General features: G+C 44.1%; 1 protein-coding gene across 1 annotated transcript in view; it reads right to left on the bottom strand.

Moving 5' to 3' along the window:
• Positions 1 to 22,226, bottom strand: part of Pkd2l1 (polycystin 2 like 1, transient receptor potential cation channel) — a 35,475-nt gene continuing 13,249 nt past the window's right edge. The window contains 14 exon segments of the mRNA XM_057777566.1: positions 1 to 12; positions 122 to 232; positions 747 to 870; positions 1,092 to 1,210; positions 2,272 to 2,398; positions 3,587 to 3,708; positions 3,921 to 4,019; positions 5,162 to 5,282; positions 5,577 to 5,758; positions 5,934 to 6,104; positions 6,986 to 7,214; positions 7,381 to 7,605; positions 8,817 to 9,070; positions 9,453 to 9,580. Of these exon segments, the coding sequence (XP_057633549.1) occupies positions 1 to 12; positions 122 to 232; positions 747 to 870; positions 1,092 to 1,210; positions 2,272 to 2,398; positions 3,587 to 3,708; positions 3,921 to 4,019; positions 5,162 to 5,282; positions 5,577 to 5,758; positions 5,934 to 6,104; positions 6,986 to 7,214; positions 7,381 to 7,605; positions 8,817 to 9,070; positions 9,453 to 9,580 (2,024 nt within the window).

The following is a 22,226-nucleotide window of genomic DNA, read 5'->3' as shown; positions in this document are numbered from 1 at the left end:
TCAAAAGGCCAGCTACAGGGTGGAACTCCACAGCAGCTACCATGTGACATGCTGTCCTAGAACGGGGGGAGGGGGGGCTAGGAGAAGCGGCTTCTGGGAAGGCATAGAGAGAGGAACTTGCTGTCTGATGTTTTAGAATCCCTTTTCCATTCTCCTGCCCACCCTGGACTCCCAAGGGAGCTGGAGTGACAACTAGAACTGGTTACAGGTTTTTCCAAACAGCTAGCGCCTCCTGTTGGAAGAAAAGGGAACAGCTCATTTGAAAAAGTAATTTATTTCTCTCTGAATCTAACTATAGAAAACCTAGATTGCTAGAGACTAATGTTTGTGTCTCTCCAAAGTCTTATGCTGACATGCTAATTATCGGTGTGACCGTACTAGGAAATGAGGCCTTTGGTGGGTGATGGGTGCTCTTTTTTCCTGCCGCCATATGAGAACACATCAAGAACTGAGTGGTCCATGAAGCAAGGAGGAGGCTTTCACCAGGTCCTGACCTGCTAGGATCTCCATCTCAGACTCTTCCCATCCTCCCAAAATGTTGTTTATAAGCAGTCTAATCTTTGATAGTTTATTATAACATCTCAAAGAAACTAAAACAAAGGCGCCTAAAAGGTCAAAGAAATCTTAAGCAATTTCCGGGCCTGCTCTCCACCTCCACTGAACTATGACCATTGTGAGCATTGCTCCCCAGGTCTTTCTAGACTGTCCTCTCTAACTGAGCAGAGGGCCCAGCTGAAGGAACTCACCATTCCTGGGGAGGGAACCAGGTTCCCTTTGCTCTCCAGCATCTTCAACTTTGAGCCTACAGCATCAACCTGGGACACAATTCCTTCCAGAATACTCTCCAGCTGCAGAACTCTCTTTGTGAGCCTGTGTAGTATTTGAGAGACACAAAGGAAGCAGAAATACATATTGTATTAGAGATAATACAATGGAGCTTGTCTACATGGAAATAAGGCCCAATCTTGTAGGGAGAATCACAGGGGAACTAAAATTCTGCCTGGACTAGAAAAGGGAATTGGGAAAAAATGGAAAGAGTCTCAAGACAAGATGTCACAGCCACTCAGCCCTGGGTCCCTGCCTCCACATACATGTAGAATTCTTCTTCAGAAACCCAGTGTCCTCCTCTGGCAGCTTCTGTGCCCGATTCACCTGGTAGGCTATATCCGACAGACTGGCTCAGGTTCTCAATCTCAGCACTAAGGGCCACCTGAGAGGAAAGATAGTTGTTAGAGGAGACGAGATGAGTCTGGAAAACTTTTTAAATATACAATTTATTTAATTTTGTTTTCTGTGCATTGGTGTGAAGGTGTCAGATCCCCTGGAACTGGAGTTACAGACAGTTGTGTGTTGCCATGTGGGTGCTGGGGATTGAGCCCAGATCATCAGGAAGAGCAGTTAGTGCTCTTAACTGCTGAGCCATCTCTCCAGTCTGGAACCTGGGAAGCTTTTAATCCGTGCTCTGTTGTGAACAGGCTCACAATTCTAGCCTGGCTCCCTTTCTCATGGCTATCCCTCCCTATCTCTGGTAGCACTGCCTTTAATTTTTGACCTACCCTGAATAAGGATGGAGCAGATGTAGTAGGATCAATTTCAAAATTCCAAGAGTACGAGTCCTCCTAGAGGATAATCAGGGATTACTTTGGGGACTGAACCTTGGCTGTGTGCTGTAATCACCTTGGAAACTTTAGAAAGCTCTAATGTTTCAGCCCTATCACCCAGAGCTTCTGATCTAAGTGGTCTAGGATGTGTGGCCTGAGAGTGAGGGTGTTTAAAAATTCTCTGGAATAGTTAATATGCAGCAGTTAGAAAACTACTCATTTTTGGGAGGTCATTCAACTTGGGTTTAGTTTGGGTATGCTGGGGAGGGAGAACAAGCGAGCGAGCGATGTGTTTGTCCTTCTCCCCACCAACCAGTTCTGCTTTACTGTAGGTAATGCTCTGCACACTGTAAAGATTTGTCATTCATATTGGTTTAATAAAACACTGATTGGCTAGTAGCCAGGAAGAAAGTATACACAGGGCAACCAAACTAGGAGAATTCTGGGAAGAGGAAAGGCAGACGCAGTTACCAGCCAGACACAGAGGAAGCAAGATGAGAATGTTTTGCTGAGAAAGGGTACCAAGCCACGCGGCTAAACATAGATAAGAATTGTGGGTTAATTTAAGTTGTAAGAGCTAGTTTATAATTAATAGAAGCCTCTGTGTGTTTCTTTGGGACTGAATGGCTGTGGGATGGGTGGGACAGAAACTCCTGTCTACACTGCTTACCCTCTCCTCTTCCAGACCTTGTCGCATCTGTGCCTGCTCCTTCTCATCCAGAGCGTGATTCCCATCCTGATCAAACCTGGTGAAGGCAGCCTTGAGCTCAGATATCTCATGCTCTGCATGCCCCAGTCTAAGGAAAACAAGGCAAAGAAGTAACCATAATCACTCAAATATGGTCTCCCCACTATAATCACTCAAATATGGCCTCCCTGCCCTTTTACTAGACTCTTGTAAGGATCTTGATCTCGGGGTCTTGCTTTCTGGGGAAGAAGAGGATCACACAGGAAAACTAGGATCTTCAGGGTCTAGTGATTCTACCTCTAACAAGTTCTTTTATTTCTTCTTCATGCCGCGACTCTTGCTGGCTAGGTTAGCCTTCAGCATCTCATGCAGAGAGCGTTACATTTCTGTGCCCCTGGGTAACCTGCTGCTGCCACCGCAGGTCTCGCTTCCCTTTCACTCCCTTCTCCTGAAACCCATCCTCCGTAAAGAGAATAATCATCATTTTAAATGCTTAATTATTAATTATCAAGTTTAATACTTGAGCGTGGTGAAAGATGTCTATCAGTCTTAGTACTCAGGAGGCTGAGGCTAGAGGAAGAATCAGATCAAGTTCAAGGTGAACCAGGGTACTAAAGTGAGACCAAACTAAAAAATATTAAAATGTATTAGAAAATGCTCATCTGAGAGCACCAATTTCTGGTTTTAAAGTCCCCCCTAAGCACTCTACTGCTCGGATTCAGTGGTGACATTCAAGGTCTTTCCCAGCATGGCCCTTGGCTATGGCCTCAATTCCTCCTACAACTCGACATTCATTTGATATCTTAGCAATGCTGGGCTATCAATCACAATGACCTTCCTCTGCTTGCCCAGGGTGTAAGTTAGGCATTCTTTAAAACCCTTTTCCATCATCACCTCTTCCTGGAAGCCTTCCTTAAATCTCAAAAGCTATTGATGACTCTTTTTGTTCTGTGCCTCTCTCTCTTTAAGTCACTGCTGTTCTTGGACTTAGTCTGTCTTGGTATATTTGCTTGCGTGCCTTTGAGTTCCTTGTTGTCTCATTTAATTATATCATCGAATACTCAAGCCTGAAGCACAGATGGTCCTTGCAATGTATTTGCCCAATATTTGGGGTGGGGCATATATAATAATAAGATTGTTATACTGTTACATTAGGTATATGAGATGTTCAGTAAGGTACAGAATATCTGTAAAGCAAGGTCACAATAAAGACCACATAGACGGGGGTTATTAGCAAAGCATGTATAGTTGAGGGTCACAAATTAAGACTAATTTCAAAGAATCTCCAGTTGCTCACTCCCTCAAGGTGTTGGTGAAATCTTCCAGCTGGATCACCGATTCCCCACCCTCCAGAACCTTCTGCACATCCGAAACCCGTTCCTTCCTCAGGTGCAGCCTTAGCAGGGCCTTCTTGTAGCTCTGGAAGGGAAAGGGAGTAGGCAGAGTTCCCTGCTGGGTCCTCAGGCCATCAGCCCCGCACCCCCTAAAACTCCCAGGCCCCCAGGAACAAGTCAAAGGCACTCAAGAGCACAGATGCCTGCTTGCATCAGGCAACAACAGGCTACCACAGCACAGTGTCCCAGAGCCAAACCCAGAAGGGGACACGCTGCTCAAAGACCCTGAGTGATCACCTGTTTCAAGAGGTCAGAAAGTTGTAACTCATCCTTCTGGCCAGCCAGCTCCTCCTTGACCTCCGAGTATGTATCATTGATGATGGCCAGGAACATATTCTAAAGCAAAAAGTAGGGACATAGGTTTTTTTGAAGCAGAATATTTCTATGTAGCCCTGGCTATCCTAGAACTTGCTGTGTAGACCAGTGTGGCCTTGAACTCACAGAGATCTACCTGCCTCTACCTCCCCTGCTGGGATTAGAGGCGTGTGCCCCCATGCCCCGCTTGTGATGCAGGTTTTCACCTTCAACCCCACTAAAAGCACTGAGCTTTCTTGCTCCCATGCTTTAAAAAGACCGATGCTCTCAGTCTCAGCACAGCAGCCCACCCATACTGCCTCTCTTTGGCACAGTTCTGTTACAGACAGATGTTCCCTCATTGACCTGAGGTTCCTCATTCAGATGCTGCAGTGACCTTTCTAAACACCAGTTTAGAACATATGCCATGGACCTCCTACACAAGGGCTCAACAGCCACTGAAGTCATTACTTTCAAGGGCAAAGTACAAATGCGCTCTCTTCTTTATCAGTGACCCCAATTCCACAGCTGTGGCTCCATCAGTTAATCCAATAAGGATACTTTCTGTTTATGCTAATAAAACTCACACTCAGAGGCTTGGCACTTAGAGTACTTGTTGCTTTTGTAGATGACCAGAGTTCAGTTCCCAGAACCCCTGCCCTAGCTCACAACCATTTGTAACTCCAGATCTGGGGGTCCGACTCCTCCCAGGCATCAAGTACACATGTGCTGCATATGTATATGTGTGCATGCAAGCAAAGTACATACATGTAAACTAAAACAAATAAGTCTCAGATAATTTTCAAGTTGGCAAGAAGAGGGAAACACTGGCGGTAGAAACCCTTGTGAAGGCCCCAAAGGAAGGGGCCTCTGCGAGAACAGGTACAGAGACTTCCAGAGATCTCTGCTGCGCCTCTTGAGGTATTTCCCCATTCCCTTTCTTTCCTTGAAAGATGAGGAATTGATTTTCCTGGGAGAATGCACAGTTCCCTTCATGTCCCACACTTCACCTGGCCATCTGTTAGCATTACAGAACCAGCACTCAGAAAACCCAAAAGAACCCCACCTCCACACACCTTTCCCCATGCTGTGAGAAACCTATTCTAATTCAAGTGGGAGGCATGTGGGGTCAAAAGCCCACCCAGAAGGCCCTGTAGGTCACCATCCCTCAGAGGGACCCTCACCAGGAGCACGAAGAAGACGAAGAAGACATAGGTGACGAAGTACACAGGGCCCAGGACTCGGTTGGCATTGTCGATGGCTTTGTAGTCAAAATCTCCAAGGATTATCCGGAACTGGGTGAATCTGAGAAATGAGATCTGGGCTTCACCCAGAGCTGAGCCAAACATTTGCCCCAATTCATACCCCATCCTGCTTTCCTAATCACAAACAGACCCTTGCTGTGCCTAATGCAATAAATGCACTATAATAAAAACAGATGGACTGTAAGTTACTTGAGCACAAACCTGAACTGTAAGACACTCCCAGATACTTTAAGCATTGACACGCCCATACACTTGCCCCTCTTTCCCAAGGCTGCAAACACCATGGGAGCTGGAGAATGAGGGGCCCAGGGGTGGGGGCAGGACACACACACACATGCACTTGACGAAAGTGCTAAAGTTCTCCACTTGGGTCCCAAAAATCAGGTAGCCAAGCTGGGCATAGGCGAAGAAGACGATGAAGAACATGACAGCAAAGCCCAGGATGTCCTTGGCACAGCGAGCCAGTGTGGTTGAGAGCTGGGTCATGGTTTTGTTGAAGCTGATGTACTTGAATATCTACAAGGGTCATGGTGAAACAAGTGAGAGAGAGCGAAGGTGAGAAGCATGGAACACTCCAGGGACCGCTGGAAGGCCGGGAGGTACCAAATTGGACAAGAAAAACGAGACCCATATGGAGGAAGATAAGTGAGAAAGAACCTTGGGGCAGAGGTGGGAGGCAAGTCCTAGGTACCTTGATCCAGGCAAAGAAAAGGTTGACAGCATTCATATTGTTGTACTGTGTCTGCCAGAAGGCCAGGAACTCAAAGTCAGCATAAGTGTCTGGCTGCTGCAGGAGCTTTCCCATCAGTCGATTTACTTCCAGGGTTCGGAAGATGTGGAAACCCACGGCCACTACAGAGAGCTGTCACATGGGAGTCATGGGGAATGTCAGAGAAGTTGAGAGAATCTTACAGGAAGTTCAAAAATGAGTTCCCAGTGGAAAACCAGGACAAGAAACATTCTCTGCTGAGATGTTCACTAGCTGAGTTCAAGATGCAACAGGGTGGGTGACCAGGGAGCAGCTTAAGTGTGCTACAGCCCAAGAGAAGGCTTTAGGGCCATAGGCAATAGGAAGGTTGTCAAGAACTGTGGGGAAGAGGTATCCAGAAACATGATGCCTCCCAATTACTCCCAAGCATTAGTAAAAGAAATAAATGATTGGGCCAGTGAGATGGCTCAGTAGGTAAGGGTGCTTGCTGCCAAGCCTGGCCACCTAAGTTTGTTTGATCTCTGGGATCCACATGGTAGAAGGTGAGAACCAACTCCCATAAGGTGTCCTCTGACCTCTGCAAGCACACTGTTGCATGTGTACATGCACACACACGCACACACACACATGCACACACATCCACACAAATAAATGTAAAAATAAAACAACAACAAAACAAGTGTGTCTTATTAGTAGCAAGGAGATGACAATGGGGGGACAGAGCATTCAAACAGAAAAAGAGAAATGAAAGGGTTCTCAAGCGGTCAGGTCCTGAAACAAAAGGCAGAAGAGATTCTGAATAGATTTGTATAAAGGGAAAAGGAGGGCCCACTCACAAGAGAGGAGGAGGGGAGATGTGTGGGGGCAAGTTTTTCCAAGGTCTGAGCCAGGGAGCATCAACCTTTCTCTTGGAGAGACTTAGCACAGTGTTTCTCCTAAGTCAGTAAGAGGGCTTGAGCCTCCAAAAGAAAGAACTCAGATCCCCCATCAAAGCAGAAGTCTCTCCACCCTCTACTATGTCCCAAGTCCCTTACCGAGATGATCACCAGGTCCAGAATGTTCCAGATGCTGCTGAGGTAGTGAAGCCTATGCAGGTGCATTTCCAGGATTTCCTCCACCACGTAGTAGAAGATGAAGACACAGAAGATGGCCTCACAACCCGCGATGAAGAAGTCCCAGTTATTCACATAGCGGATCAGCTTAACTGTGCGGATTTGCCAGGACGGGATGGTCCCTCCCGTGGCTGGGAACTCTACCACCAGTCTGTGAGGAAGGAGAGATGGCTAGTGGAGGTTGGGTCGGTACAGTTCTTTCTACTGTCCTGACACCTCACATCCGCCATAGGGTACCAGGTGGGGAAAGATCTCAAGCACATCAGATGGACTAGGAACCATGGATAGAGAGATGCCGTGGGGGAAAGGGCGCTTACCTCAGAACACAGAAAAGATTGATGTTGGCATTGTAGACTGAGAAGTCGATGAAGACCACCCGAGTGCCCCTGTCTAACCACAGCCCCTCCCGAAGGCCTTGCAGGGCCTCTGCACTGGCTTGTCGGGATCCGGGAAGGTCCAAATAATAGCCACCTCCACTGTAGCTCGTAAGGCTGCCCCAGTGGGAGGATCCCCCCAGCTCATCCTGTGAATGGTAAGTCCACCTGCCAAAGAAAAGAGACCATCTGAGCAAAGAGGTCAGAACCAGGCAAAACACTAACCCCCTAAGGTAATTACGAATTCCTGGCTTTACAGTTCTACATGCATTGTATATCTATATATGCTTACTGCACTATACATGTATATGTGTGCATATATTATATGTGATACATACATAATTTTGTGAGAAACATGTCATACACCTTGTATGAGATGTCTCACGCAGTGCACATAATATCATATACAATAGATGCTTCACATTTATCATTTTGTTTGCCACTAACAGTTGTTTGGGAAAAGAGGGGAAATACTGTCCATATTTTGCAGTAGAGGAAATGAAGACTCAGGGAATTCCAAGATAGTCAGTTATCCAGCCATAGCCCTGAAACTCAAATGTAAATGTCTTCCTATTTCACTCGGTGAATGTACTCGTGGCCCAGGCTGTGTAGTGCACAGGAAGGACACACTTGGACCATAAATCCAGGAATGATTCTCTAGTTCCTATGGTTCCATCGCTGGCTGGTCAACCCCAGGATTCCTTGTTCTAGCCACTCTTCCAACCTCCCCCCCAGCAACCCCATTTTTATCCTGCTTACACCTTTTTGTTTTGTTTGCTTTTGGGGGTTTTGGTTTTTTGAGACAGTGTTTCTCTGTAGCTTTGGAGCCTGTCCTGGAACTCTTAGACCAGGCTGGCCTCGAACTCACAGAGCTCTGCCTGCCTCTGCCTCCCGAGTGCTGGAATTAAAGGCATAGGCCCGGCTAATCCTGCTTACTCCTTTCCTATCCTCTCTATCTTCTTCCTGTCCTCTTTTCATTCCTTATCCATCTTCCATCCCTTGCTGCTTCCTGTAAAAGGTCCCAGGAGTCAAACTCTCCAACCATGACTTGGGTAACAGCATGAACTTTATTCATGGACCACACACCCCAAGGGACTCCGCCTTCCAGGAAGGATGAAACTGTCAACCATCAGTGGGAACAAATCCAGAGGCTGTGTCTTTCTGCTAATATGCTTCCTCCACACCTGAACAACACACACCAAGCATGTGTCCTCAAAGAGTCATTGTTGGGACTTAGGGAGCAGTCTCCAAGTCTCCTAAGGTGCCCTTCATAAAGGTTTTTTTTTTTTTTTTTAGGTTTCATGGAAGTGTTTCCCACACCCCAGACTGATGGTAAGCTCAAAGGGATGCCCCTGCGCTTTGGGCAGGGGCTCACTTACGCTGTCCCATTGAAAGGCCCAAAAGGGAGTTGATCTTCCTTGTCTGGAGCGTAGACATCGTAGCAGTTCAAAATGTCCTCCCGGAAGTCCTCGTGAACCGCACAGGAGTCGTTGCGCACTCGCAGCTGCCGCAACCTCGGGACCCCCAGCAGCAAGTTCTCATAGTAAATGAAGGAGTGGGAGCCACCACCCAGGCTCTGATTGTTGTACCACTTCGTCCAGTACAAACTGTCCAGGAGGGGGCCCTGAGCAAACTAGACCAGCATCTGGGTTGGGCCTGGTCGGGCCTCCTCCTCACCCCAGTGCATGGCATTTGCCCTCATTCCCTGGCCTTCAACTTGCCTCTAGCCTCTATTTCTGGACCCGCACAGCTGACCTTCAGAACTTGACCAAAATACATTTTAAAATATTACATTTTGAGGTTCAGCTTCCCTCCTGACTCAAACACTAGCCTTGCTCTTGCTGGTCAACCCCTAGTCAACACCCCATCTCTCTCCAACCTCCACTTGCCCTTTACCCCAAGCCGTGAAGTCAGCTTTATCCTTTAATTTGTCCTGGTTCCAGACTGACCTGAACTCTGACCTGTCTCAGACAATTAAGATGGAGAGGGAGGGGTGAAGACAGTGTCCTACTCACGTCCCAGAAATCTGCCATGCTGCTGACGGTCCGGAAGGAAACCCCAGAGTTTGATGGGGTGTGTAGAAACAGCTCGGACATCACTCTGGTGTAGTAATAGGCACTCGAGCTTGTCATTCCGTAGGTCACTAGAACACAGCCGGAGAGGCATGCCTTCAAGGTCCGTCTCCGCAGAGAAGTCAAAAGATCCCACTGCCCTGGGGTCAGATATGCACCTCAGTTGGGAGCCTACCAGACCTTCCTCTTAGAATTATTTAGGGAGGGTGGTCGTGCCACTAGGAAAGTCAAGGGGTGCTTTAGGGAAGGGTGTGACTGCAAGGTCACCTAGAACAGCTGCACCCCACTTGGTAAAGCCCTGTTGGCATCGTCTTTCTGGAGTCTCACTGTTCTCCCTAGACTCGGACTAACTCCTATTTCTTGCTTGCCAAAGTCAAAAGATGTCTGCACTGGGAGATGTTTCCCTTAATTTGCTTTCAATTTTTGCATGTAGATTCTAGAGTAGGACTTGAGCTGAACGTCTTGCATTGGAGATGAAACCTCCTGACCTCCTGAGTCATTGATTCTACAGCCATGGGCGTAGCAGGTAGGCATGGCGTGGGCACCAGCTTCTCCTGGGAACAGGATTTTTTGCTGTTCAAAAGAGATCTGGCCTCTGCTCTGAATAATGGCACATCACGTGACCACTCTGATGCCTAGATCAGTCCTGTGTGCCAAAAATAGAGAAGCTCTACATGTTCTTGCTTAAAGCCCGGGTTTAAAATGCATATACCACTTATTTCCTAGGTTGTTCCTCAATCTGGGCTTGTCTGATGTTTCCTCAGGATTAAATTTAGGTAATGGATTTGAGGGAGATGTGCCTCACGAGTGATGTTGTGTCCTTCACATAGCCTCATGTCAGAAGAAGATACAGGTTGTCTGTTGATGTCTAACTACTGAAGTTAATTTTGATCCCTTTAGATGATGTGTGCCAGGTGTGGTGGCAAATGCCTTTGATCCTAGCACTTGGGAGGCAGAGGCAGGCTGATCTCTAAGTTCGAAGCTAGGCTGGTCTACAAAGTAAGTTCCAGGCCAGCCAGAGCTACAGAGAATCCCTGTCTCAAACAAACAAACAAATAAACAAGCAAACAAGCAAAAATGATGGTATCTGTTATGTTTCTTCAATGTAAAATTCTAATTTTTCCTTTTTAGAATTAATAAACCTTTTGGGACATAGTTTGATCCTATGTAAATATCTTATTACTCGTTCATCTTTCACCTATGAGATTAAAACATTTGTAGGTAAATTTTGTCTAATTATTGCCAAGATGGTTATCAAATAGTGAGTTTCTTTTCCATAAATTATTTCCTCTACATTTCATAGCTGATTGTGGTGGTTTGAATGTTGAATGTTTAGTCCCCAGGGAGTAGAACTGTTTGAGAAGGATTAGAAGAATTAGGAGGTGTAGTCTTGTTAGAGCGTGGGCTTCGAGGTTTCAAAAGTCCATGCCAGGTTCAGTCTCTCTCTGTCTGTCTTTCTTTCTGTCTCCTCTCTCTCTTTCCCTCTCTGTCTGTCTCTACCTCTCTCTTTCTCTCTGCCTGTAGATCAGGATTTAGCTCTCAGCTCTCATTCTGGTGCTATGCTCTCCACCATGAAGGTAATGGACTAAACCTCTGAAACTTCAGCAAGGTCCCCATAAAATGCTTTCTTCTGTAAGAGTTGCCTTGGTCATAGTGTCTCTTCATAGCAATAGAACAGTGACTAAGATCCAGTGTTCATTTCAGGAAGAGATTTTGTTTATCAGTTTGCACTTATGGATGTTTGGCTATCCCCCCCTTATGGGCTCTAATTTGACATTATTATTTATCTTGTTACTCGGAGGGGTTTTTTGTTTTGTTTTTGAGACAGGGTCTCTCTGTGTAGCTCTGGCTGCCAGAGAACTTGCTGTGTAGATCAAACTACCTTGAACTCAGACATTTCTACCTGCCTCAGCCTCCTGAGGGCTAGGATGAAAGGTATGTGCCACCACACAAGGTGGATTTTGAGGTTTATTGTTGTTGTTTGTTTGTTTAACAAGGTGAAAGACTAAAAACAACATGTGATATGATAAAATGGATCCTTGGTCATAGTCTCTCTTTTACTATAACACCTTTGAATAAAATAGCTGGTGAAATTGTAATAAGGTTTGTTCATTAAATGAAAGTACTAAATCAATGACAATATTCTAACTTTCACAAGAGAATATTCACCATTTTAAGAAAATATACATTAAGGTATTTGGGTTTAATGACGCTTTATACCATTGTCTTCAAATTTATTTTCAAAACACAGTAGGAGAGAGGACAGGGCTATGTAACACCTTCATATTTGAGTATCTATGTAAAATGCATACATTTTTATATCTTTATTATAATGTTTGTATGTGTATAATTATGTTCAAATTTTAAAGCAGGATTTTTCGGCCTCTAAGAGCAATGTCTTTAATTTTTTTTCTTTCTCAGTGGAAATCAGATACTGATATCTGACAAATAAACTTTAAACCAAAACTAATCAACAGAGATAAAGGTCATTTTATATTAAGGAAATCGTTCTTTAAATGGCTATACCAATTCTAAACACATATGCACTAAATATTGTTGCAGCCAATTTCATAAAACAAACACATATAAAAGCATATAGATTAACCTCAACAAGATGAAAGTGTGTAGCAAAAAACAATGATTAAATGAGTGGAGAGACAACATATAGCAAGGAAGAAAGTCTACAAGCTGGCTACAGCTATCTAATATTTATATATACATAAAGAATTTTTAGCCGGGCGGTGGTGGCGCACACCTTTAATCCCAGCACTTGGGAGGCAGAGGCAGGTGGATCTCTGTGAGTTCGAGACCAGCCTGGTCTACAAGAGCTAGTTCCAGGACAGGCTCCAAAACCACAGAGAAACCCTATCTCGAAAAAAAAAAAAGAATTTTTAAAATTAAATAGTAAGACAATCTAATCAATAAATGTGCATATGAGCAAACAGTTCTTGAAGGATGAAGCACAAGTGGCTAATAAAATATAAAAATATCCTACATTTTTAGCATCAGGGAATGCTAGTCAAAACTACATTGAGAATTCATCACACTCTAGTCTGAATGGCTGTTATTAAGGAAACAACAACAATAAATGCAGACAATAATGAAAGTGGAGAAGGAACTCTTATATACTGCTAATGGGAATACAAATTCGCCCATCCACTATGAACATCAGTATGGAGGTTCCTCATGAGATTAGAACTAGAACTACAAAGTGGTATGGCTGTACCATGCCTGGGACTATCTCCAAAGCAAACCAAGTCAGTGTAACAGCATCAGCTGTGAGCTCTGCTTGCTCTCCTTTAAGAGAGGTCTTCCTGATTCAGTGGTAGGAAAAAAATAAAACCAAAACAAAACAACAATAACAACAAAAATACTGCTTGGTTTTGAAACTGCGGCTTCCTGGGCCATGCTGCCAGCACAAACTCTGACTCTTTCCTGCTACAGAGCATTTAAATGGGATTTGTGAGCAGAGTGCTACAACTTGCTTAATGGCAACATAGACCCTGAAAATGGGGCAATGAGCATGACTCACGCTGAACAGGCCTCCACCGTGTTGGACTAGGAGGAGCCAAAAGACAAAGCAGCCTTAGTTGCTGCTTGGCGTTTTAAGAAGTGCGCCTGGACAGAAAAGGATTTCAGATACACAATAGGACAGATTCAGACATAAAGGACCTATAAATGAGACACAGTGTGTTCAAAAAATACGTATAGGCTTGGGGGAGAGAAGAAAAGGAGTAAAGAAACAGTAAATGTAATATAAAAGAGTACAGACAGTCATAGATTAAAGGAGTAAAGATAATAAAATAAATACTAAACTTGTAGAAAAAGTAATAAAGTAAGAACAATAAGCCACATAAAGATGAAATATACACAGAGAGTCTGGATTATGTATATTATTGTGTTTTCTTTAAATTTTTTGACTGTGAATGAATTAAGTACAGGGAGATATTTCATTGTATGGGCTGCTAAGCTAAACCAGCATATATATTTTAAGGGTATTTTGACTTCAGAATTTGGGTCTTAGGATATGTTGCTTTGGAAAAGAGGATCTTCTTTTATTTCTACAGACAATGAGAACCTGTGGAATCCTTCCAGACTAATGTGGTTTGATGGACCCTGAACAGCCCCCCAAAATTACTTTGCTTAACAAAAAACAGAAAGCAATTTGGAGAGAACTACACCCAAATTCCCAAATATTGTTTATAAATGTTTGTTTACATTTAAAGGGATATATGCTATAGATATGAATACTTTACATTGGTATGAATCTTAGTTTATTGATACAAATATTAGATCAATTTTATTATATGTATATTCCTGCTCTTGATTAAGGTATTGTGTTTGTGCAGCTCATTTAAAAATGTAATGTATAATTAAGAAATACAGGTTAATAGATAATCATCTATAATAGTCAACCTTGTAGTCATGTTAGTTAGGTTCTCTAGTTGTACAGAGGTATATTTCAGATGGATAGTTATTCTTCAAACCTTTCAAAAACTAACAGAATATGGCATTTGAAATGTTTAACTTAGGATCTTTCATAACAATGAGACACATCTGCTCCTGGCAGCACCAATCTACTTCAAGAGGATGATGGAGACCAAAGAGGCTCCTTATGGAGTTTGTTAGCCATCTGAACAAGAAACTGCTCTTGCCTGGACAGCTTGATGCTATGCTGTATGAACTAGGCATGCAGAACCCACAGAAAAATGACTGCTGAAGTTGCCTAAAGAAGGTGAGACAGTCATTTGGGGTTCCTGCTTCATGAAAGAGACTGCCAAACATTATGCAGGACACAAAAGAAAGTTACTGACAAACTGCCAATATAGGCAGAACTGCCCAGTGGACTATCCCAGCTGATCTTGCACTAAAATGTTACACTGCTGAGTGGCCACTAGATGGTACTCTTTGCCCCGGCTTTTCCCAGTTTAGGCTAAATTAAAGAACAGAACTGTTGCAGTTCTGAATTGCTTGCCAACTGTTTATCAGGATATATCTTCAGTCTTATTTGTTTATTTGTTTGCTTGCTTGCTTGTGTTGATGCAATCTCATGTAACTCGGGCTGGCATTGGATCATGAAGCTGATCTGGAATTCTAGAACTTCCTGCCTCCACCTCCCAAGTGCCGTGATTATAGCTGGACATCACCATCTGGGCATCTGCTTTTGTATTTGACTTTTTCAGTGCTGAGACTCGAACCCAAGGTCTTGAGTATGCTAGGCAATTGATCTACCGTTGAGCTACAGACTCAGCCCCAATAACCTCTGACTATTACCCGAGACAGTAAGAAATATATTTTCTAAGAAAGATGCATTCACCTGGTCAAATGATTGTTAATACACAGAAATGCAGTATTCATTCCCCTTTGTGACTCTTTAGCTAAAGTTTATATGCATAAAAAGGACCAAGATAGAACCTTAAAACCCTTCTAGATTAAAGCCCCAGCTTGGTCTCCCCACTCAAATACTCTGAGTCCTGGGGAAATGGCTTGGCCTTTAGAGCATTTATTTCTCTCTCAGATAACATGGGTTCAATTCTCAGCATCCACATGGTGCCTCACAACTCCATTTACAGAGATTCAAATACACATTTTGATCTCTGAGGGCACCAGGAGTACATGTCATACATGTACATACATGCAGTCAAAACACTCATACGCACATGCTTTGGATTCCTTGTTAATTTTTTTATGAACATGGTACTTTGCATGAAAATATATCTTAAGACAGGAAAAATAAAGTGTTATATCTCAGTTACTCTCAAATACAAATGTGTGTGTTTGTGTAGAGGAAAGGAGAGGGAGGAGAGAGAATATGATACAATGAATCAGAGGTGGTTTCTCTTGCCACAGAAATTTATTTCAGTTGGTCAACAACTAACCAGTATGAGGTTAATCTTCCTCATTGTCATTCATTCAGAAATTTGAGTGGAGACTTGGGCTGTGGCTGGGTGGTAGAGCACCTGTCTAAGATGAGCCAGGCCTGATTCAATGCTCTGCCTCTTCGGGGACTTGAAAAGAAACACAGTTTTAAAACTAAACATCAAATTCGGAGGCTGCTATGGTCTGAATCCAAGTGAAGCTCAGAGAAGCCCAGAGTTGCTCCAAGGGGCAGTGATTTTAATTCCTGTCCCCTTTGCTGCTTCCATGTCTTACCCATAAGCAACCTGTAGTATGTGACATATGGAAAGCTTGTTAAAGGGCACATTGCTGCAGCACTGTGTGGGGCTTGACATGTGTGTTTCTAATAAGTCCCCTGTACTATCAATGCTCTAGGCTCAGGGGCCGCAAGTGGAGAGCCACGGTTGTGACCCATTGCAGTCAGGGGGTCCTTCATGGGAACATCCAGAGGCCATGGGCTTCCCCATTGTCTATTTCAGTGAATCTTAAGATCAGGGATGGAAAGAGATTGTACCTTTCCCAGAGCTCTTAAAACCTCCCTGGAGTTTGAAGAAAATTTCCCCAGGGGAAAATCATTGTCCTCCTGAAGCACTAGAAGTCACACCAGACACCACACCTTCAGGTCCACTGGGGTGGAAGATTGCAAACAAGGTCTCGCCATTGCCACCCATCCGTTTCTATTCAGGGACCACAGATCCCAAGTTGACTCTCCTATGAAGAAGTAGCTGGTCTCCCTGGAACACCTGGCTCAGAGATTTAATGACCAGAGTGCCCCCTCCTGCCTGTGCACACCAATTCTGCATGCACCCTGGACTGTGTGCTTGCCACACTCTTTTGTTTCATTTGACAACAAACTTTACAGCGAGTACTACGATGATCTCCATTTTCCAGCATCAGGGGCTGTCAGTTGCCCTAGGTAAAAAGTCAAGATTCAAATGCAAGTCTCTCGCTCCTGGGAGCATCTCTAAAGGGCCCTGCACTGCCCCACTGCTCTGGCCTTTCTGTTCCTTGAGGATCTGCGAAGGAGCGCATTGCTCTGTGTAGCTCAAGCAGTGACACTAAACCGGGGAATGGAAGCAGTCAGACTTGGACTGAGAGTGCTGAATGCCAACATGTCAGTTTATCTTCTATGGCATCATTCCAGGCAGGTTTTAGGGACTAGGGATGACGTCATGAGATAATGTGGAAAGATCAGAGACCAAGAGAAGGATTTATGGTCCAACACCAAGAATAGGTAATGTCTTCCATCTCCTCTTTCTCCTCCTCCTCTTCTTGGCTGTGATTGATGCATGCTAAATCATATTTCATATTCATGGCCTCAGGCCAACTTCACAGTTGCCCAAGCATAGTTATAAAATAATCACCTTGATTAATACTTGGTATCCCCCAAGTTTGATATACATTACCTACCACAAGGCTTACAAAAACCTGGGGAAGTAGGAGTTACAATCTCCATTTCATGTAGATAAACTAAGGTCAAGAGTGCTGTTAATAGTGAGACGGAGGATAGCCAGGACTATATAGAGAAACCCTGTCTCAAGAAACAAAACAAAATGTAGTTAATCCCCTTTTTTAAAGATCACAAAAGACACAAGCAGAGCAGATATTTGACTCAAGTCTCCCTTACCGCAAAGACAGGGGTCTTCCTACCATCTTCACTGCACAACTGGACCACTCGACCACTCTAAATCAGCTACTCTGATTCTCCTCCGAAAACTCAGTCCTGGGAGAGGAGATGGATCCGGGAGGAGTTGGAGGAGGCAATAAATATGGTCGAAACTCAGCACATGGAACTGACAAACATCTCACTGAAAGAGTTCAAGGCCAGCCAGGTCTACAGAGCTAGTTCCAGAACAGGCTCCAAAGCTACAGAGAAACCCTGTCTCGAAAACCCACAGAGAGAGAGAGAGAGAGAGAGAGAGAGAGAGAGAGAGAGAGAGAGAGAGAGAGAGAGAGAGAGAGAATCTACTCAAACACCCAGGATGGTGCAAGTTGATAAAGTTGCTCATGAGCAAACTCCCAAGATCAGCATCTGGGTCAGAGCGTGAGTTACAAAGACACATGGTAAACTCCCAAGTTCACTGCCTGAAAAGGAGCTTTAGATCAACCAAGACATGTTTAGCTTTACTGATGGACCCTGCTGAACACACTAACTGTGGGTGAAATTCTAGGACATGCCTGCTAGTCATCCTGAACATCCCTAGCTTTGTTAAATAAGGAAAGTCAAACCCTTAGAATACATACATATATATATGCACACATATTTACTTTATGAGTATTAAACATGGATTAAGGGAAGAAACTGTAAAAAAAATACCTCCAATTTTTAACATTTTAAGATCAGTTTTATAGTGCATTGCTGTAGGCCTTGTTATTAATTGGAGTACTTTTCTTTTTTACTTCTCTACTCCACAATAAAAACTATGTAAATTACTTGTGCTTTCTTCCTCACTTTGACTGCCCAAGCAGCTCAGGCTTTGTTCTCAGCAACAGTCCTTTTGTACTGTAAGTTTTCTGGACAGTTTCTCTTCCTCTCTTATCTTTTCCTAGTTCTGATGCTATGTCCTTACTGTAGTTCTAATGGGCTATATTTTATCAGAACTGTGCTTTCCCTTTTAGACATGGGCGGGGCATAAAACAATGTTGTTAAAGAGGTCTGAGTGTTGAAATCAGCATTAGTCATCATCAGGAGCTTGGCAATTATCTGATTTTATCCGCTCCTGTGCTGGAAGGCTGCACAGTCTAGTTCTTTCTTTTGAGCTGCTGGGAAATGAGTCCACCTCAGAGCAACGTGCACAGAGGTTTGTGCTTCCCTTTCCCAGGAACTGCCACATGGGGCACCAAGTGCTGCAGAGTGCCTTCTTGCCCCTGTTTATGACTGAGGGGAACACAGCTTTACCTTTCTAGCCTGCCTCTCTTTGGGCAGGATCAGGGTCCTTTCTCTGCACTAACTGACAACACCCTTGGGGAGCTAGGTCACCTCTGGCAGTACATTTATAGATCTTTTATGAACCTACTCTACTCCTGTGTCAGAAATTGGGAGTCTCAGTCTGGGGACATGGCTTAGCAGGTTGAAGAGCTTGCTGTAAAAGCCCAATGCGACTGGCCATCTCCTGGGACCAGGCAAGACTTCCAGTGGAAGGAGTGGGAAACCAACTTAGCCACATAACCTTTGACCTACAGTCTGTCCTACCTGTGTGATATGTTAGGATAAGTGTGGATTAGAGATAGAAGGAGTGGACAGCCAATGCCTGGTCTAGCCTAAAATCCATGCTGGAGAGTGAGCCCACCCCAACACTGCCCGGAGCACCAGAACCCAGAGGCTGGATGACCCGGAGAACTAGAATAGAACCTATCAAGACTAGAGGGGGAAATGTCAACGTAATGATTCCTAATGATGTTCTGCTATGCCTATAGATTGGTGCCTGGCCCAGGCATCATCAGAGAGGTTTCATCTAGCAACTGATTGCAACAGATGCAGGGACCACAGACAAACATTAGGCGGAGCTTGTGAATCCTAAGGGAGAGAAAAGATTGTAGAGGACAAAGGGGTCAAGGACACCCCAAGAAAAGCCACAGAATCAACTAACCTAGGTTTATAGGGGCTCACAGAGACTGAACTGACAACCAGGGAGCCTGCATGGGACTGACCTAGGCCCTCAGCGTATATGGAACAGTTGTGTAGCTTGGTTTTCTTGTGGGACTTCTAACAGTGAGAGCAGGGACTGTCTGAGTCTTTTATTATCTTTTTGGGACCCTACTCCTCATACTGGGTCACCTTGCCTAACCTTAATACATCGGGAGGTGCTCAGTTTTACGGCAACTTGATGTGCCACGTTCTGTGGATATCCAGGGAGACTGGCCTTTTCCTGAACAGAGGAGTGGATTGGAGGGTGGGGACAGAGGGGGGTGGGTGGGGGGAGGGAGAGAAAACTTTGGCCAGGATGTAAAATATATTGAAGAAGAAGAGGAGGAGACAGAAGGAAGGGAGGACAGAAGGAAGGGAGGGAGGGAGGGAGGGAGGGAGGGAGGGAGGGAGGGAGGGAGGGAGGGAGGGAGGGAGGGAGCACTTTTCCATGTTACCTCTCCTCAGACAATAGTCCCATGGTGAGAGCTCAACGCCCTGACCCAGGTAGAAGGGGAGATCCAACTCCTGAAAGTCATCTTCTGATTGTCACATGTACACTTGACACATGTGCACCTACAACACACACACAAACACATACACACAATCATACACTCACAACACACACACAGCACACAGACACAAATACACATAAACCTACAACACACACACAAACACACACAACACACACATACACATAAACCCACAACACACAGCACACACACACATAAACACACACAACACGCACATACACATAAACCCACAACACACACAGCACACATACACATAAACACACGCAACACACATACACATAAACCCACAGCACACACAAACACAACACACATACATATAAACATACAACACATACAGCACACACATGCAACACACATAATAAAAATAATAAATAAAAAATTTAAAAAGAAAATGGATAGTCATTTTTTTCTAACTTTATCATTTAAAAAGTCAAATAAATAAAAACAACACTCCAAAAGTAACCAGACCCAAAGTCAATACAACTCAATGGACATCTATACAGTTAGAATGGGCATTAGAAAGGAAGCTGTGAAGTTTCACATTATATTTTACGCTTTCAACATGTCTAACGCATTTAACTGCCACCAAAACAAAACAAAAAATCAGTAACAGAATTAGGATGTCCTATCCTCTTTCATAGCTCATGCCAATTTATCCAGAAATAAAATGGCAAAGTTATGGCCACTTAATTTTTGACAAAGGAGGCAAAAACATACTTTGGGGGAAAATGTATGCAACAAATGGGGTGGATAAAACTGGATTCCTTCCTACAGAAGAATGAAATTAGATTTATACTTTCTTTCACCTTGTACAAAAATCTAATTCAAATGAGAGCAAAGACTTAATTTAAAACTGAAATTTTAGCAGAAAACACAAGGGTTACCATAAAGACTTTTTTTGGCAAACTTTTTCTGTACAAATGACCCCTTATGACCCTGTGTGGTTATGGATCTTGCTCTTTAAAATACACTTTTATTATTTCTTGTGTGTGTTGTGGGGCGATTAGTTATGTGCACGTGTGTGCACTTTGCCTGTGGAGGCCAGAGGTGTGGGAACTAGAGTTAAAAGTGGCTGTGAGCCTCCTGAAGTGGGTATTAGGAATGGAACTCAGGTCCTGTGGGAGAGGGATACATGTTCTCATTGCTGAGACATCTCCCCAGCCTCCTGCAAAACTTTAAAAATAGATCACCAACAGCCCCAAAAGTAATCACAAGTCTCAACAGATGGGATTACGTGAAAATAAGAGGCTTCTATACAATGAAGGACGCCATCAATAGTGCTAACAGACAGCCCACAGAGTAGGAGGATATCTTTGCCAGGCCCACTTCAGACAAGGGGCCATTATCCAGAATTTGCAAAGAATTGCAGAAATTAAACAGCAAGAAAATAAAATGTTTTTAAATTTTCAGACGCAAAGCTCTTTGCTAACCTGAGGAGAATGGTGCTGTTCACAGCTTTTCTGGCTGCCTGGGGGGTCTCTTCTGTCCCCGTCCTGACAGCTATCCCATGTAGACAGCCTCCGGTGTTCTGCCGTTCTCTAGTGGCTGAACTGACAGGTCCTATACATCTCTCAGCACCTCTGACACCTCTTCATGAGCCCCTGTTAGTTTATGGCTTGCTGAGAAGTTCTCTGGAAAGACTGGTTATTTCTTGGCAAATTGGACCCCGTGGGGGCTTTTATCAAATTCATAATTAGGGCTGGGGAGACACGAGGGTAACTCTTCCGAGTTTGGGTTTTCTTGTAGGAATAGCATCCAATGTCAAGAGTGTACCTTTTCTTATGCCTTCCCTGCAGCCTCTGATAACACTTTCACAGTTCCTTTGCTAATCAGCCACCATCATGTCGTAGTGGGAAAAAAGCCTTCAGCAGTCTCCCCAGTGACTCTGGTCTTGGGAGGTTTACTTCGGGAAGTACCCTGATTTCTCCATTTCTGTTTACCATTGCTGCCCCCAGTGCTGAACTACAGTGTTTCTTCTCTTGTTAATCTGGTACAGACTGACAGTTACTTCCAAATGTCTTTCCCACTGTTCTTCATAACAATACAATTTTATGTGAGTTTCATTTCTGTCCAACTAAATACTGCATTACGAGGCTTTCATTGTATCAAGTGTGATAAACATTCAATTAAGTTCTAGGCAGCAGGATGGGAGTGGAGGGATAGACTTCCATTTTCGACTTCTATTTCATGTCATAGACGTAAAGGGCATACCTCCCTCTCTAGTTTCCTACTTCCTGTGAGCTAGGGTGCATGGCAAAGGTCTTGCATATCCATAGTTGGCAGCGTTAGTGGTTAATTGTTGAAGGAGGCTGCTTGTTTGTTTCCCAGCCACCAGGCAGCTCAGACCCAAAATAATGACACAGAAACTATATTATTTAAAATGCTTCTTGGCCCATTAGCTCTAGGTTCTTATTGGCTAATTCTTACATATTTATTTAACCCATTTCTAGTAATCTGTGTATTGCCATGTGGCTTACCAGCTAAAGTTCTGGCATCTGTCTCCAGTGGGACTATACGACTTCTTTCCCACTCTGCCCTTCTTTTCCCCAGCATTCAGTTTAGTTTTTCCTGCCTAGCTCTGTTCTACCCCATCAAGCCAAACCAGTTACTTTATTAACAAATGGTGTTCACAGCATATAGAGGGGAATCCCACATCACCTC

Source organism: Chionomys nivalis, chromosome 8 (genome assembly GCF_950005125.1).
Source record: "Chionomys nivalis chromosome 8, mChiNiv1.1, whole genome shotgun sequence".
Lineage (NCBI taxonomy): Eukaryota > Metazoa > Chordata > Mammalia > Rodentia > Cricetidae > Chionomys > Chionomys nivalis.
This window is presented reverse-complemented; position numbering and strand designations above follow the sequence as displayed.